The sequence below is a fragment of the Asterias rubens genome, chromosome 9, assembly GCF_902459465.1.
Source record: "Asterias rubens chromosome 9, eAstRub1.3, whole genome shotgun sequence".
NCBI lineage: Eukaryota > Metazoa > Echinodermata > Asteroidea > Forcipulatida > Asteriidae > Asterias > Asterias rubens.
Window position 1 is genome coordinate 5,350,711 of NC_047070.1, and position 17,124 is coordinate 5,367,834.

Genomic DNA, 17,124 nt, shown 5'->3' on the forward strand with positions numbered 1-17,124 from the left:
GGGAACCAATTAGGCAATGAACAGGTGGCAATTAATGCCTGCCTGTAAGAAGTGCCAGGCCTGCATGGATGGGCACCAAGACATTGATCAGGGGCATATACATGTAGTGGCAATTGTCTCCAGCCTCTGTGAAGTATCAGACCTTCAAGGGGCACCAAGGCAATGACCAGGGATGGAGGGGCATGTTCACAATTATTGAAGTGTCATTCCTGTGAATATCAATAATAGGATCTAAGCACAAAAGTATGGTTTGTTTTTGTGTTGACTACATGTGTACATACACAACGATATTTTGTTAAATACATAAATAACACGTTTTTTAATAAATAAATATGGTATATCTTATAAACACGAGTGTGAACATGGCAGTTTTTGAGGATTGGAATGTAAATTGATGATGTATATTTTACAAATAAAAAAAATTAAAAAATGGTTTTGAGTAAAGTACATACATTTTTGTGTATTTCTACATGTATTGAGAATACTATCTATAATTCCATCCCTGCAGGTTCAGTTCATAAGAGAAAAACAATTCTTCTCACCGTCTTGGATAAACTTAATTTTTGAAAACTGCTCCTTGGAGCAGAGTAAACATAAACAGCAGGGCCCAGTTTCATGGCTCTGCTCACCGCCGAATTCTGCTCTTACAATCACCATTCACCGCTTACTGTGCAAGCTCCGAATTTCTGCTAGCTGTGTAAGCGAAGAAAGCCTAGTAATGTGGAGTACGTATTTCATAGAGTAACTTAAGCACAAAAAGTAGCTGAACCTTTCAGCTTTCAGCTTTCCTAAATGGTGATTACCAGCCAAAATACCATGACCATGTCACAAGTACCATCTGTGACTGGTATCCTGCTCATAAGTGCTCAGCAGGACATTTTTTAAAAGCAAAATTGGACTCGGCCATGAGTGGTGTGTGATTTATTGTACTTGACTGGAGAAGATGTTGTTTCCAATTTAATCCATTATCTTCGAGCAAACTTGAATCCTGTATTTTGATTGGTAAACCTTAGCAAGGTGGGGAACCTATATTGCACGGCCTATATCACACCCTGTATACAGCACTGTTCAGTGTTTGTGTTTTGCGCTGTGTTTTTAAAGAAAAATTGTACAGGTTGTACAGCTGTTCCATTGTGGCAGACAGTATTGCCTTAAGCTGCATATCAAGATTGCGTAAAGATAAACTGTTATCACACGTGTGCTCAATGGGTATGCCAGGAAGATGGAGCACATCTGCGACCAATGTCCAACTCGGATATGCAGTGGCGCTATTTTCCCCTGTATTTTACTTGCGCTTGTGTGATAACTAATAATGGTGTTCAAAGACCAGTCTCTGTTGAAAGAGTACAGTGATAAAACAAAACAACAAATATTAACAGCTTGGAGATGATCCATCCTGAAAACATTTGGCAACTTACACCTAAAAGTAATAATATCCTGTTTTTCATACACAAAATATAAATAAGATTTTCACATTAAAAAGTGACTAGCTATCGGGAAACAACACACTCTTTACACATTTTACAGACACCACATAGTGACAAACTGGCAAGGTTAATTTTCAGGTATCTTTCCGTTGAACAGAGTCTGACAATAAATAATGTATTCTTTTGGGGTGCATTCTTACTGTCAGTGTTTTCCTGTTAAGAGGTGAAGAGTGCCCTCAGCATGCACCGCATGGAACAGACCGACCTCACGTTTTGGCCAAGTTCAAGTAGCAACCATGTTGTTAGCCTGAACATCTGACGTCACACTTCGAGGCTCGTGAATAAAACTAGAGACCTGCCTCCAAACTGGCGTGTATATTCACCTTTGACCTACATTAATACGCAGTCAAATTCTATTGTGGAGGTGGCAGCAGTGTACAATTTAGGCATGGAAAGCTCATGTCACTGCACTTATCCAATGATATCATTGTACCCAATGGAATCACTGGATCTGAGAAGCAGAGACTAAAGACAGGGGCCCAGATTACCATTTTGTCAACACGTAACCAATGTTTCAAGGTTTACCTGTGGCAGCGCATGCAGTACATCCTGGGTACCAGGCAAAATTGCCCAATGGTCGACAATAGTCGGATATAGTCCCTTGCTCGAACTTGCACTTTGTTGCAAGCAAAGACACACTGTCAAAGTCTGGTGTCCTTCAATCGTCCTCCGTTTCTAGTTCATGCACGCCTACAAACACCAGGGTGTCGCCAGTCTCTCCGGGTCGTACGTTCCCTCCGTGTTTCTCACTATGTCCCTGTAGGTATGTCTCAAGAGATTTGATAACATCCCGAGGATTCTTTTTCGCTTCGAGCTCAACATCTGTGTAAAAAATAAAAATAATAATAACGATCCAAAATAATATTTCTCACACGATTTTTGTTTACTTAAATGTTTGGTGAATAAAGAAAAATTTACTAGAACGAGATTTGAACCTGTAACTTCCAAATGACTTTCTGGTGCTCTACCAACTTAGCTTGTCCCACGGATCAAACAAAACAGGTGCCAATAACAGGGTAACAAAAACCATCACTCATGGGTACCCATTTACTCCTGAGTGATGAAAAGTCAAGTGTCTTGTGCTCAAGGACAGAAATGTCACGGCCCCATGTCTGCTGGCGTAGCAACCAAAACTTGGGGTCAAGTGCACTATACCCAACACAACTTGGGGTCCGGTGCACTATACCGCTTGGCCATGACACAATAAACAACCCGTTCTTATTAATTTTAGCACATTTTACAATAACCGTATCAAGGCGCTTAACATCAGTGCCCTGGTCATTGAGCCACCAACATTCTTTTAATCTTTCTCAGCTCCCTAGGGATTAAACCGCTCCGGCTGCCCCGGGCTGCCATGTTACTTCGAGGGCTTTCTTAAACACAATATCAACCTCTACCCTCCCAGGTGCCCATTTAAACCACTGGGTGAAGAGAAACAATTATAGTAAACATTGTAATACATCTTGTTCAAGGACACAAGTGTCCTGACTGGGATTTGAACCCACACTCCGACGACTTAACCACCAAAACTTTGGATCCGATGCACTATACTGCTTGACCACGATACACTATAAACAAATAGACAAGCAATTTTCTTAATCGTAGGGTGTCGTGGCCGAGCGGATAAGAGCACTGAACTCAAGCTCTGGTGTTTCTGTTCAGCAGAGTGTGGGTTTGAATCCCGGTCGTGACTCATGTGTCCCTGAGCAAGACACTTTACTATAATTGCTTCTCTGCACCCTTTGGTACCTGTGAGGGCACAGATGGTTCTTGTGTACGGTTTAGCTTAGTGCGCTACATATTTGGCTGCACAGGCTGTATACTTCCCAGGGAGCTGAGATGGTTTAAGGAATGAAATGGCCCAGTGATCAGGGTAATAATGTTGGAAGCACTTTGAGACATGGTGTATAAAGCACTATATAAAAACTATTAAATATTATTATTATTATAATTACCTTTGATGACGAAGCCAGAGTCCTTAATTGTTTTCTGCTGATGTTTCCAGATTTGATAAACCTGCAGGAATATTCCTGCATAGAAGTCATTGATTACTCCAAACACTTGTTTTCGTCTGTTACACTCCCTGGTAAAAGAATATAAACAACAATTTATTGGTAAACAAACAGTGCACTTGGTTTACAGGGGTGTGTGGAAGGGGAGCTTTTTACTAAGAGATCAAGTTAAAAGTTAACATATTATTTCCCCATATATTTTCATCAAGACTTTTGTGGGATGCGCTATATAATGACCAAGTTATTATTAGAAGTAGTATCAAATATAGGAGAAAACAACAGCTGAACAACATCTAAGATGTGCATTTTCAATCTAAAGTTGATAAAAATCATGTGGTATAATTTCCATTTAATGAAATAAATAGAAAACCATTCTCAAAAGAACATAATATACATGTACACAGCAAAGTTGATACACACATGGTGCTAACGTAAACCTAAAACAATTAGTACAATCAATTATAAATTAACTAGCTTCCGGGGAGCCTCCGCTACCTTGAGAGACAGTCCTCGCGAAGACATTGTAAGGCAATTCTTGTCATATTGATGGACATCACTGAAAAAGGAAAATTCTGAAATAAAAAGACAAAAAGCGGTATTAAAGAAACTGTAGTGTGAAATCCGTAGTCTTTTCTCAATAGATATTTCCATTGTGTTACGATGAACCAACTTTCTTTTTTTTTTACATTTAAAGGCACTTGGGTAGATTTCACAAAGAGTTCAGACTAGTCTTGTATCGAGTTAGGACAAGTTACTTGACCTAAATTAGGACTAGCCTTTATTTTCTCATCAAACTAGTCCTAACTCTTTAACTCGAACCCACACTCTGCTGATCAGAAACACCGGAGTTTGAATCCAGTGCTCTTAACCGCTAGGCCATGACACGCCATGTAAGAAAAAAACGTTACCCCTGAATGAAACTTGATGACAAGCCATGCTGTTGGTAATCTTGAAAAGTCTGATGATTATAGTAATAATGGAAATTTATATTGCGCCCATCCATGTATTAAACATATTCCTGGTCTGGGCGCTGAACAATTAAAAGAAAACCTATTAAAATCCATACTGTTAAAATACCCTCGAGAAAAAAAACAGTTAAAAATGTAATAAATGCTAAATTTGTACACAACAACCAATAATGATAAACAATGAGAATTAACACTTAGTTAAAGAGCTGGAATTAATACAGAGAATACAAATAATGTACTTGTACTTAGTGGTTTAAAAAAGCATGCATAAAAGGATTGGAGAACAAATAATTAAAAAATGTTACCTGAGTTTCATGTAGCGACAATCTGTAGATTTCTTTAGCCACTTGTAGCCTGACTGGGTCCATGACAAGATGAAGCATCATCATTAGTCCAAGGAATCCACAGGCTCTTAGGTCAGTCGCTGGATCAACCCCTATACAGGAAAGATTAATCAACAAGGATGATTATATAACTAACAAAGTAACATTTACAGAAATTCCAGTGATTTAGGGTTGGAAAAATTACTAGAGCATGATTTCAAAGAACGCTTCTGTGCCTTTTCTACTTTATTTGTCCCCAAACACAAAAGCCTAGTTGTGTCATGTCAATCTTGGGAGTCTTTTTTGGGGGGTGAACAAAGGCAAATTTACTAGAACCGCATTTGAACCTGCAACCTCCGAATTAAAATACCAGCAACTTGACTAACTGAGACCTAAATTTTCTTGTGTTACCTTGGAAGCCAATTTGCTCCCAGTGACTGCCGTAACGGGGACAGTCCAGAGTGCTTCCTGTCAGCTGCTTGTAGATGGTCTGTAAGACACGCCGGTGTACCTCTTCAGTGTCGTCAAACGGACCTACATAATAATAATAATAACAAATTATTATATTGTATATTTCACAATAACCGTCTCAATGCGCTTTACAATTAGTGCCCTGGTCATTAGGCCAATATTACACTCCTTTAATCTGTCTCAGCTCCCTGGGGAGTATACAGCCCGAAGCTGCCGTTGTGCTCCGAAAGGCTTTTTCATACACAATATCAACCTCTAAGCAAGACAACCTCATAATAGAAGTTAAATTGCATCAGGGATAAAGAATAATAACTTTGGTTTTTACCCTACACCGATGTGTGTGAGCACTGTATACTCAGTACTTTCCCGTGGAACAAATCACATGCATATTATTCAAATGGGGTTTGAACCCACCACCCTTGCAATTCTAGAGGAGTGTCTTACCAACTAGACCACCGAGATTGCCCAGTAAAGGCAGTTCAAATCCGATATTTTAGCAGCGGGTACCACAACGATATAATAGATGTTAAATTTGCATCTAGGATGAAGAATATAACCCCACCCAATAAAAAAAGAATATACATGAACATGGCGTGTCATGGCCGAGCAGTTAGGAGCGCCGGATTCAAGCTCTGGTGTTTGACCAGCAGAGTGTGGGTTCGAATCCCGGTTGTGACACTTGCTACATAAAATTGGGAAGGTAGTGCTTTCTCTGCTCTACCGGCCAGGCTTCGAAATGATGATACCCAAGCCTACATCCGTATGGACTGTAAAAGGGGCAACCCTGTTTCAGCCCTAGGAGTAGGTGGCAACGGCCTCTGGAAAAAATGTATTGTAGCCCACACCTTGAAGCGGCCTTCAGGCCTTGTGTGTCTGGCGACGTGCATAAAAATAAAAAATATTCCAATGTTTTATAACTTACACTGAGCTATGCCGAACACCAAGTTTCTCTCTTCGTGAAGTGAAGCTTTGACCTTAGGTGGGCCAATGATTAAGTGTCTGAGAGCTGCAAAGCCTGACCTATGCACTGTTGGCTTAATCTTACTCTGAAATAATCAAATATAAATCATTCCTTGGAGTCAGTCTCTACTACCAACTATCTGATGATTAAAAACAGTCAAAACCTACATGTGTATTTAAAATTGTTTTTTACTGTTTTCTTATGACTCCGATGACAGATTGAGCTCAAAGTTTCACTGATTTTTTAAGCTCAATTTTTCACAGGTTTTTTTTTCTTCATGTAAATGTTGGATCACACAAAGGTCTTTGACAATGACTACTATCTTCAAGCAAACTTAAACCCTCGAATCTGATTGGTCGCCCCATAGTAACAAGAGGTGTGATATAAACATACTACATGGCCCATATCAACCTCCGCGTACATTGAGTTGTCAAAACATTTGAGTTTTTCTCTTCAGAACCAACACTACTCAAAAAGAGATTTACACATGGTGCTATCGCAAACCTCAACTATTGTCTACATGCTTTGAATGAGGGATATTTACTTACAAGATAGGGCTGCATGTTGATCCTTTGAAAGAATGCCAGGGTTTCATTGAAGGAGATAAGTGGTGTTACATTAATGGAACCCTCGTTTCCTTGAAGACGAAAAAAGAAAAAAAAACAGGTTAAGATTAAGCCATAACTTCCTCTATTCCTTTAAATGTTATTGTATGTGTAGCTTGCAAGCCTGAGGAAACCTGTACACAAGGGTGTCTGCTTAGACTTGTGGACAAGTCGTTAATGATCTGTCGTGATATCGCCAGTGTCGTTAGAATCGCGGAGAGAGTCGTATACTATCACCACGACAGGCATTTAACAACTTGTCGACAAGTCTAGTGCTTGCTCTGTGAGCTACAAACAGTTAATAACCCCTACCCTTCTGTAGTTTTTGAGAAATGAGTAAAACATGGCACAACAATTGAATACCAAAACTGGTAATTATGTTTTATATGCTAAAATATTTTTGTAAATTTTTACAGCACCTCAGCAAGTAATAGGGGAAGCTTTCCACCAGCATTATCTTCAACATGTGTAAGTTCAATGTAAATCTGTTGACATTGTGTCTTGTGTCCTGGAAAAAGTACCACCCCCAAACCCTTTTTAAAACAACCTGTAATAAGCTGGGTGACACCCAGTGCTGGTGTTACAGTGCAATTTTTGGCAATTCAAGTGAAAGCAAAAATAAAATGAAAGATCGGTATTTCATGATGATGATAACGCACTCAAATAAAACAAAATGAAATAATAAAATTAATAACAAATAAATAACTCCATGGTTACACAGACCAGTATAAGTGTCTGACATGGGAGGTAATTATTAATAGGATATTCTGTTTGTATTTGGTTAAAATTGTTCAGTATATAGTTAAATTACCCACATATAGTTGCCCTTTACCATAGAAAAGACTTAAAGGAACACGTTGCCTTGGATCGGTCGAGTTGGTTATTGAAAAGCGTATGTAACCGTTTGTTATAGAATGCATGATTAGGAAGATGTTTTAAAAGTAAAATATAATGATCCACACAAGTATCACTCGAAATTGCGTGGTTTTCCTTTTACCTCGTCGACAAACATTGTCGGCCATTTATGGGAGTCAAATTTTTGACTCCCATAAATGGCCGACCGTGTTAGTTCGCAGAGTAAACGGAAAACCACGCAATTTCAAGGCAAATGTGTGAGGATCATTGTATTCTACTTTTTAAACATCTTTCTCACCATATGCATTTTATAACAAACGGTTACAAACGCTTTTCAAAGACCAACTCGACCGATCCACGGCAACCTGTTCCTTTAATGCCAGTGCTACCAATTTAGCAATACACATTACTTCCACAAATTGTGTCGAGAACAGTCGCCAAACTTTTAAAACTGTTCCTGATGAGGGCAAATAATAATAAGCCAACAAATGAAGACCTCTTTCTTATGTCTTACTAACACAAATTTTCAATCCGGCTGGATTTTTCAAAAATAATTTCAAAGTCTCAATCACATACTACACACCAACAATCAATTCCGTGCATGGACAACACAAGTTAGAAGAAAAACTACACAAATCTACCAAACATACAACAGTAGAGGAGGTGGGCGGAGACACAGTTTTAATCCCAGTGTTATATGAACATTTGTGCTTCCTCCCACCTCCTCCTGTTTGATATGTTCTACAAAGCAAACCCCAAACCAGCAAGAGGGTTTTAAAAACTAAATATGAAGTGGTTGTAATATGTTACCTTCTGTGACGTCTTCTCCTTAAATGTGGGCACAAAACAAATATAATAAATTGTCAAAATTACTGGTACACAACTATGTAGCGGAAAACAATTTAATGAAAAGTTCAGAATTTTAATTTCTTATACCAAGTTGGTCATAATTGTGTTTTTATATACAAAATAATGTCTTATTAGCAAAAGTAGATTAACAGGAAATTTCCCGTAAATTTTCTGATCAAAAGTTATTTATAACTTTTGATCAGAAAAGTTAAGACCAACTTTGAAAAATAGAATTTGAACCACTTGTAATGTGGTTTTAAAAAAATATATCAGATTTTATCCCCCAAAATTTGAACCTAAGAATCGTTAGTGACAGTAATGGTTCTCAGATTGTCTATTCCAATTACAGATTATACTTCCTGCGTGAATAGTGTATTGCTCTAAATTTTTCAGCATTAGCTCAAAACAAAACCACTCTAAGAAATAAGTTGAACAACCAAATGGTTTAAAAAACCAAAGATATATTTTCCCTAGTGGACACTATTGGTAATTACTCAAAATAATTATCAACATAAAACCTTACTTGGTGATGAGTAATGGGGAGAGGTTGATAGTATAAAACGTTGTGAGAAAGGGCTCCCTCTGAAGTGAAGTAGTTTTCGAGAAAGAAGTAATTTCCAAGAATTTGATTTTTATACCTTGAGCAAGTTTAGAATTTGAGGTCTCGAAATCAAGCATCTGAAAGCACACAGCTTCATGTGACAAGGTTATTTTTTTCTTTCATAGTTATCTCGCAACTCCAACGACCAAATAAGCTCAAAGTTTGTTATTTTATGCAAGTGTTGAGATCCACCAAGTGAGAAGACTGGTCTTTGACAATTATCAATAGTGTCCACTGTCTTTAAAGGGTCTATGTACTTTTTCTAGGACAAAAAAACACAATGTCTACAGATTAACACTAAACTTACACAGTTTGAAGATGATAGTAGAAAGCTTCCCTGAAGATATTACTTGCTGAGGTGCTGTAGTTTTTGAGAAATGGGTAAAACAATGTCATGAAAATAATTTTCGTTTCATTGTTCATGAGACGAAAATTATTTTAGCATGTACAAACGAACTTTCGTGACATTGTGTTACTCATTTCTCAAAAACGACAGCACCTCAGCAACTAATACATATAGTTTTAAGGTATGCTTTCTACTATCATTATCTTCAAACGGTGTAAGTTTAATGTAAATCTGTGGACATTGTGTTTTGTGTAAAAAAACGTACCCAAATCTTTTAAGTGAACCAGCCATTGATAAACACAAAACTTTGGAGATTTTAACATGAAATAAAGAAATTTTATTTTACAGTTATTACATTTGTGGGTTTCTACATACCTGGTTGTATCGTTCCTATTGCTTCCCACTCTGCCTTCGCTCGTAGAAGCTGCTCCGTCGGGTCTTTCCCTGTCCCTGCCCTGTCTCTAGGGGGCTCTTTTCTTAGTAAATCGCCCAAATCGCTGTTTCCGTCAGCTTTCTCTAAAGAGCTACTCTTGTTTTCGCTCGTTATGGGAGAGGATGTTTTCAGCTGGTATCCTGCCTGACTTTGATCCCTCGTGGCACCATTTTCCAGTGATGTTGTGCTCAAGTCACTTTCTACGGGCTCTGCTGCGCTTCTTGGTGGCTTTAAATCGCTGGTTTCTGATTGGTGAGTTTCATTGCTGTTGCCGTGGTTGTTTACGTTGAGAGGCTCAGAGTCTGCATGGTGGCCCTGGTAAGAGAACCATTGACTGTCATCATTGTGTCATAGGCCAAATATAAAAACAAACTTGTTTAGCGTCCTCCCTTTATGAAAAAAGGAAAGAGAAGAGCCTTTTTTTTAAGGGCTACCCAACACTTTTTGTTTAAGACAGCTGGCTTGACTGTTTTTCAAAAATATTTTTTGCTGAGATTGTTCTAAATTCCTTTTTTCTATTTAAAAAAAATCAGAATTACTTTTTTAAGAAGCGGGCGGGTCGCTATAAACATGTTTTTACTTTTATTTGGCATTATCAGTTTATAAAGATTTAGGCCCTTTAACAAAAGAATCTTAAAGAACCCTGGTAGAGTATTAACAAAATGATAAAAATAACTTACCAGTTTGTTATTCTCAGTAAGAATCACCTGGTACTTGCTTCCTCTACTCTCTGGTTCTATCGTTTTGTGGATGGGTTCCGATGTCCTTGTAGTGCTGAATATGTCCACCTAGTATCAATAATAATAATAGTGACTTCTTGTATAGCGATGCATTATCCATCACTCAGTGAAAATAATAATAAATAATAATAATAAAGAACACTTAGTAGAGCGCCGGTATCCACCTAAAGAAGGCGCTCATGGCGCTTGAGGAGAGAAAGACAAATTAGGACTGAGGATTGTGTGAGAACGCTTGTTTGAACAGGTGAGACTTTAAGTTTGTCTTGAATGTTGTGATGGATGGAGATGAATTGGTTCCACACCCGGGATGATGCTATGGACCTATTGCCCCAAAGAGTGGAAGTTCTGGGCTGATGAAGCATCAAGAGCTCATAAGAAGGCAGTCCAGTGTGTGCTGAGGTGTATAGGTCGATGAGGTTGATGAGGTGTTCTGGAGCATTGTTGTGAATGATTTTGAAAATGATGCTCAAGATGCTTTAACGCACAGTATTTTCCGGCAAGACGCACTTTTATAACACGCTTCAGCACCATGTAATGGTTTACAAGGTGCTGTGGCGCATTATGCTGCCAATCAAACCAGGAACACTGGGGCAAACCCCTTCTCTTTTCGAAGTGCTCCATGGGTTATTTTATGTGCATTAGCCTACACAACACATATGGGACCAATGGCTATGTGTCCCATCCGAAGGACCAAGCAACATGGTTAAGCGTCATGACTGAGACTCGAACCCAAACTCTGCTGATCAAAAACATCACAGTTTGAATCTGGTGCTCTTAACCGCTAGCCCATGACACGCCACATACATGTATCAGTACAAAAGGATCATCTCACAATGAACAGAATTTTTTCTGTTTTACGATTCTGTTTTGGGCCAGTAACTGGTGACCCACCAGTGAGCACTGGTGACCAATATGTGTACCCTTTTACCCCCTGGTTGGAGAGAAACAATTATATTTAAGTGTCTTGCTCATGGACACAGGTGTTATGACCGGGATTTGAACCAACACCCTGATGAATTAGCCACCAGAATTTGAGTCCAATGCACTGTACCAATCGGCCATGACACATCAAGCAAACCCACACCTAACACTGTCGTCAAGGAGTAAAATCTACCTCTTGATATTTGTCCATGGACACTTTGTAATTGACGGCTTCAGCCTTCACTCTTCCAGACCGGTCATCTCTGCCACCATCTTCCTGGAAGATAGCATCAAACTCATCTTCTTCTTCCGCCATGGTGACTAGGGGCTCTGGCCGTCACAAAAGAGGAAGGCTTTGTTGACTTAAGATAATGTGGTGTGGAGCTCTGCATGAAAATTGACAAAAATATAAGACATTTTGGGTTGAACAAAATATAATGACTCAAGCTGGATATTGCAGTTACAGGTACTAGTTGAATGGCTTCTGACTGGTACCTCCGAACAAAGAAAGATTGACAAAATAGGGCGCCCTGCAAACATTAGACCTGTCATGCCTGTGCCCATTTTCGTAGAGGTGCTAAAATTTAAAAGCTGATATTGTGCCAACTGTGTGACTTTCCATTTCCTAGTGCTGCTTTCATATGCCCATGTATATTAACTCGAAAATGTGCGCGCTTGTTTTGGTGTAATTTTATGACACACATTATCATTTACACAAAAAACATTGTGTGTTGAATGATGTGCAAGGAGAGACAATTGTAGTATTCTTTGCTCACAGCAGCGCCACCTCGGCGGAATGCTTACCTACTTTCTATAGTATCAGCAACAAGCAGTGTGGAGTAAAACTAAGCGCTGAAGCAAAACAAAAAGAAGACTGGCGAATCAAATCAGCTCTTGTGATGCTTGACACTGACAGGTCAGATTTAACTAGACAGCTTGACAAGTCGTCACAGATGCATCAGTGAGACAACTCGACTGAGTGCAAGACGAAAACTCATAGGATAAATAACTGATCTTCTACGACTACTATACGTACTGACATCATACTGCTCAGTCCGCACTCTGCTCTGATCAAAAGTCGACTTGTCTTTCGAGCTGTCCAACGAACGAGATGTCTGAACTCCTAACTATGCCTCTTCGTACGTGATCATGCCCGTTGGTAAACATATTATAGCCTATATAGGGCCTATATAGGCATCGAAAAAACTTGAAGGTATTCATCGAGCGAAAATCTGAAAGTTTTGGGGTCTAGAAGTGGAAGGGAGTCCAGTGTATTTGGCCTTCACTGACTCAGATCAGACTGTCACTGCCCAGTGCAGTGGCAGTGCTACACCGGAAATTACTGGAAATGAATGGTAATTAAGAAAACATGGCATGGTTACGGTTAGCCCCAGTTGTGTGGCCAAGGCTTGGCCACACAACTGGGGCTAGGGCTAGGTACGATCTATTTCTTCCTCCATGTTAGTGATAGTACAGTTACAGTCACTTACTGTAGTTACGGTAAACAAATAAAACATTTTTGTAAAAAAACGGATCATTTTCCGCACGTCGCCACCAATTTAGCCGCCCTTAATTAACTCCAATTCCACTGATTTTTGTTCTTACCTGAGAAGAAGGGTTACCGCATATATACAGACAGAAAAAAGGAGAGACAAGTTACATAACAGTTTGTAAACAATGGTCAAAATTTGGCCCGTTGACTCGCAGCGACGTGGAAATCCGCCATGTTTTTTTTTGCCGTATATGTGAGTGTGTGTGTTTGTGTAAGTTGCGTGCATTACTCCAGTCGGTCGGAAAATCTAGGACTAGTTCATTTCTGAAATGGGTAGACAGACATTATTTTGGGAAGGGCGGAGGCAGGGGAGAGAAAGGGGGGATTTGAACAAACCACAAACCACGTGCGTTTATGAATGGACTAAATCAGAGTATAAAGTTATGGTATCAATACACAGACCGCCGATGCATAAGCACGTTGTACTAGTCTTCTTACGGACGGGCCCATTTCTTATAGCTACCCCACAAAAAGAAGTCCAACATCCATGTGAAAATCAAATACAAATCCCTTAAAATTGCAGTTGGATGATAAGGAAATTTTGCCTTATTTGTACTGGTTGAAAGACTACCATGTCAAAATAGCTTATAAGGCAAATTTTCATCATTTCGTCTCTAGCCTCCATGCTTCAAGTTCAAGAAAAAGCAGTGACCCGTATACGTACCCAGCTACAATAACAATGTATGCCAGAGCGCAGTTTACAGCGCACATTCGCGAGTGGGTTAGCAGCACCATAGGATAAGATAAGAGCCTGTGTGTGTGACGTAGTTCTAAATTTCACCAAGAAAAGGTAAATTATCTTTTTTGTTTTAGTTTTTTCCTATCGGAATGCATTTTCGTAAACTCGCTGGTACTTCTTTGGTTTTTCGCACCAAAACCGCAGCGGACACTATTAGCAAACAATAATGACGTCATAGACGCTTGGCCAATAAAATCGCATTATGCCAATGAGCGGGCAACTTTTGCCATGACACCGCTCTGCAAAATTAGCTTACTTTGCAAAGACGGCTAACCTTTTCATGTAATCGGCTCTTCCAAGAGCTTGAAGTTGTTTTTAGTAACCTTAAAAAAAATTCAACTTTTCCCATCCTTGATATCTACACTTTTTCAGGAAGGTATATTTTGATCAATAAAGATGAAAAGGTGGTTCCTCCATATGGGTACACTTCGTATGCATGCTGTCATGGCCTTTTTGCCTTGCACAACCATCCCTCTCGGAGGATTATTTCAAGGGGAAGGAAAACCCGAATTCCATATTATAATAACGCCCCTCGCAGGATTATTTCAAAAAGGGAAAGGACTCGCCCGCCTGGATGGTCGCCGGTCACTTGGTTTAGTGGTGTCTGCTGGCCCCGCCTTAAAGCCTCCACATCGGAGGGGGGGGGGGGGCTCTTCGAGTCCCACAGGGCGGGGCGCTCACTAGTGGAGTGGATTTTCAGTCCCTACTTTTGGGCTGCGTGCGGGTTTTCCCTTGGATAATTCTCTGGAGTTTTCCAGTTCTGGATCCAGATCCAGAACCTAAAAGCCTATCAGAACCTAAAAGCCTATATGGGTCAATAGTAAGCCGATGGAGGCCTATATCCGGGTAACTTGAAATAATTGGAAGAAGGCATCAGGAAGGTATCAATTAATCAGAAAGTGTCGAGAACCACACCTTTCCTGCGGAAAAATATGTTTTGTTTTTTTAAGTTATCGCCGGGCCGCGAATTTCCATCTTAACCCGTGAGGATACAATCCCGACTTTTAGGCAAGAAGTGAGAAGGAACAAGACCCCAGGAAGAGAACTTTATTCTCAAATTTATTGTCATAAAATGTAAGGTTTTACTAGTCATAAAAATTAATGTAAGGTTTTTACAATCTTACGTTTTATGACCGATATTTTAGTTTGTATATACCTCACTTGGGTCAGAAAGGTTCAAGATGGATTAAGAGCCAAACATTGGTACAAGATTTTGTCAGTTATTGCAGATTTAGCCAAGACTTGAAAAGTTTTGAGATAATAATTATTAAAAACATACCTGAAAGTGTTGCAAAAAATAGTCAGGAATAACCACAGAACTCATTAGTATTTTAACTTTGTTATCTTCGTGCAAGCAGCCCTATAACTTGCCAATACGGACTGCTACAGTTGTGTTGAGATTATTAATATTTTAGTGGGTTTGGCTGTATGTTGTGCTTTGAACGATAATTGCGCATATAAACCAGCCTGTATGACCGTAATCTAAATTGTATTAACCACCTGCTTCGTCCTTCGGATGGGACGAAAAGCTGTAGGTCCGTGTGTTCGTTAAACAACTACCAACGCACGCAAGAGACCCCAGCAGTAGGCCTACACACTTATCGTAAAGAGGTGGGGTTCGCCCAGAGGTGTGTCTGGCTGACAGTGCTTTTATCTTCAATATTATGAGTGCTGCACTAAAGGACGAAGTCAGGTCGAAATGTGCGACCTTTATGAACCACACTAATTTATTTTGTCAAACTTGAGGTTTAATTTTTAATTTTTGAAAGAACACTCACAGCTCATGTGTATGCAAAACACGTTTTGGTACGCGCGTACCATCCTATTTGCAAACTAAAGCACTTTTGAGAAGTTTAGTACGGTCAGGCTGACTACCATTTTCTTGCTCGAGTTCGGCGACTACTTAGCTTTTATTTCATGTTCTTTATGATCAAACGTAAAGAGGAAATTAAGGTCAGCTTAAAAATGGTTTTCAAAAATGTACGGAATTATTTACTATTTAACATTTGGTAAATCAACCTTCTTTTAAAATTTTTAAACCATCACGGATATCTGAGCCCAAAAGTTTCATACATGTATATACCGCTTAGCATATTTTTTTGGCTAAGCAAAAAATTAGTTGGGCACCAGTTACAACAACGTAAACTTTATGAATTTGTTAATGGTAGAATTTAGCACGTTTGTATGCTTACAGGCTTCATGAAAATATTGGGTTCTGATCAGTCCCCCCCCCCCCCAGCCTACCCCCTATTTTTTGTTTCCCGCATGCAGCTCATTTCCACACGCTGTCAACGTACCACACACAACACTCAATAATTATTATTAGAGAGGGCGCTGTTAATTTCAGCAGACAAACGTTTGATCAAAACATCGTCAGATAGGCAACATGGCGGATTTGGAACAGGTGAGTTCAAAATTATCTGCAATTTGTGAGGTAGAAATAGGGCAAAATCAGGCGAAATGTGACAACATACTTTCCCAAGTACAACTGAAATTATGGCCTGTCTCAATATAATGTAGATTTTTTGGAAAATATTCACTGTTTATAGATGGTTGCACTTTGCAGCATTGGAAATGTGTGTGGAGTGTGGGTGACCGCGAAAGATAAAAAAAAGTCTTAAAAAACGTTAGAATAGAATCTCAATGTACAGAATTGTTAGCAAAACAGAACCATTGCATCACCATTTCCCTTGTAAATCCCATTTTGGTGCCATAACTTTAGATTTTTGTCAAAGTATAAAGGATCTACTGATAATTCAAATATACAATCAAAAATTAAAAAGAGTGCAAAAAGTAAAGCTAAGGATGTGCAAAAACTCAAAATTAAAAGTGGTGTTCTCAATCTCAATCATTTCGGAAAAAAGGCTGACAGAATTAAAACGATACATGGCAAACCTCATGTTTTTTTTTGCTTGATGGTCAAAAGGTACTGTGATCGGAAGGAAAGGGAATACTGTTTCTTGTTTGCACCTTTTTCAGAAAAATTTCCCTATGGCGCCACCACTTTTTCATTCGATATGAAATAATCTAATTTACCTCAATGAGATATCCCATTTTGTAAAAATGTGGTGGCGCCATACGGAAAGTTATTCCTTTTTCCTTTCTACAGAACCTTTCAACTGTTGTGCCATGGAGGAAACACTTTTTATATGGTTGTGCAAATCAACCAGCATGACCAGGGACAACCAGAACCAGGCATGCAGTATTTTTCCCAGTATTTTGAAGTGTGACCAAACACTCAATACAGGCCAAAATGCTTGG

At 39.2% G+C, this 17,124-nt stretch overlaps 2 protein-coding genes across 4 annotated transcripts in view; one reads left to right on the forward strand and one right to left on the reverse strand.

Moving 5' to 3' along the window:
- Window positions 1-690: 690 nt before the first annotated feature.
- Window positions 691-13,307, reverse strand: LOC117294406 (ELMO domain-containing protein 3-like). Of its 2 annotated transcripts, XM_033776789.1 has the most exons (12): window positions 13,178-13,307; window positions 11,766-11,958; window positions 10,592-10,699; window positions 9,854-10,226; window positions 8,493-8,510; window positions 6,771-6,859; window positions 6,184-6,307; window positions 5,202-5,324; window positions 4,773-4,903; window positions 3,995-4,071; window positions 3,443-3,570; window positions 691-2,309 (listed from the first exon to the last, which is right to left on the reverse strand). In XM_033776789.1, the coding sequence occupies exons 2-12, from the start codon at window positions 11,886-11,888 to the stop codon at window positions 2,146-2,148; spliced, it is 1,458 nt and encodes a 485-aa protein (XP_033632680.1). In that variant the 5' UTR covers window positions 11,889-11,958; window positions 13,178-13,307; the 3' UTR covers window positions 691-2,145. The 2 variants fall into 2 exon arrangements, with proteins under 2 accessions (XP_033632680.1, XP_033632681.1); XM_033776790.1 differs by lacking the exon at window positions 8,493-8,510.
- A 2,928-nt stretch (window positions 13,308-16,235) lies between these two features.
- LOC117295028 (exportin-7-like) overlaps window positions 16,236-17,124 on the forward strand; it is a 35,599-nt gene continuing 34,710 nt past the window's right edge. For both annotated transcript variants that reach the window (XM_033777589.1, XM_033777591.1), the window contains exon 1: window positions 16,236-16,267. In XM_033777589.1, coding sequence (XP_033633480.1) covers window positions 16,250-16,267 — 18 coding nt within the window. In that variant the 5' untranslated portion in view covers window positions 16,236-16,249. The remainder of the gene's footprint in view (window positions 16,268-17,124) is intronic.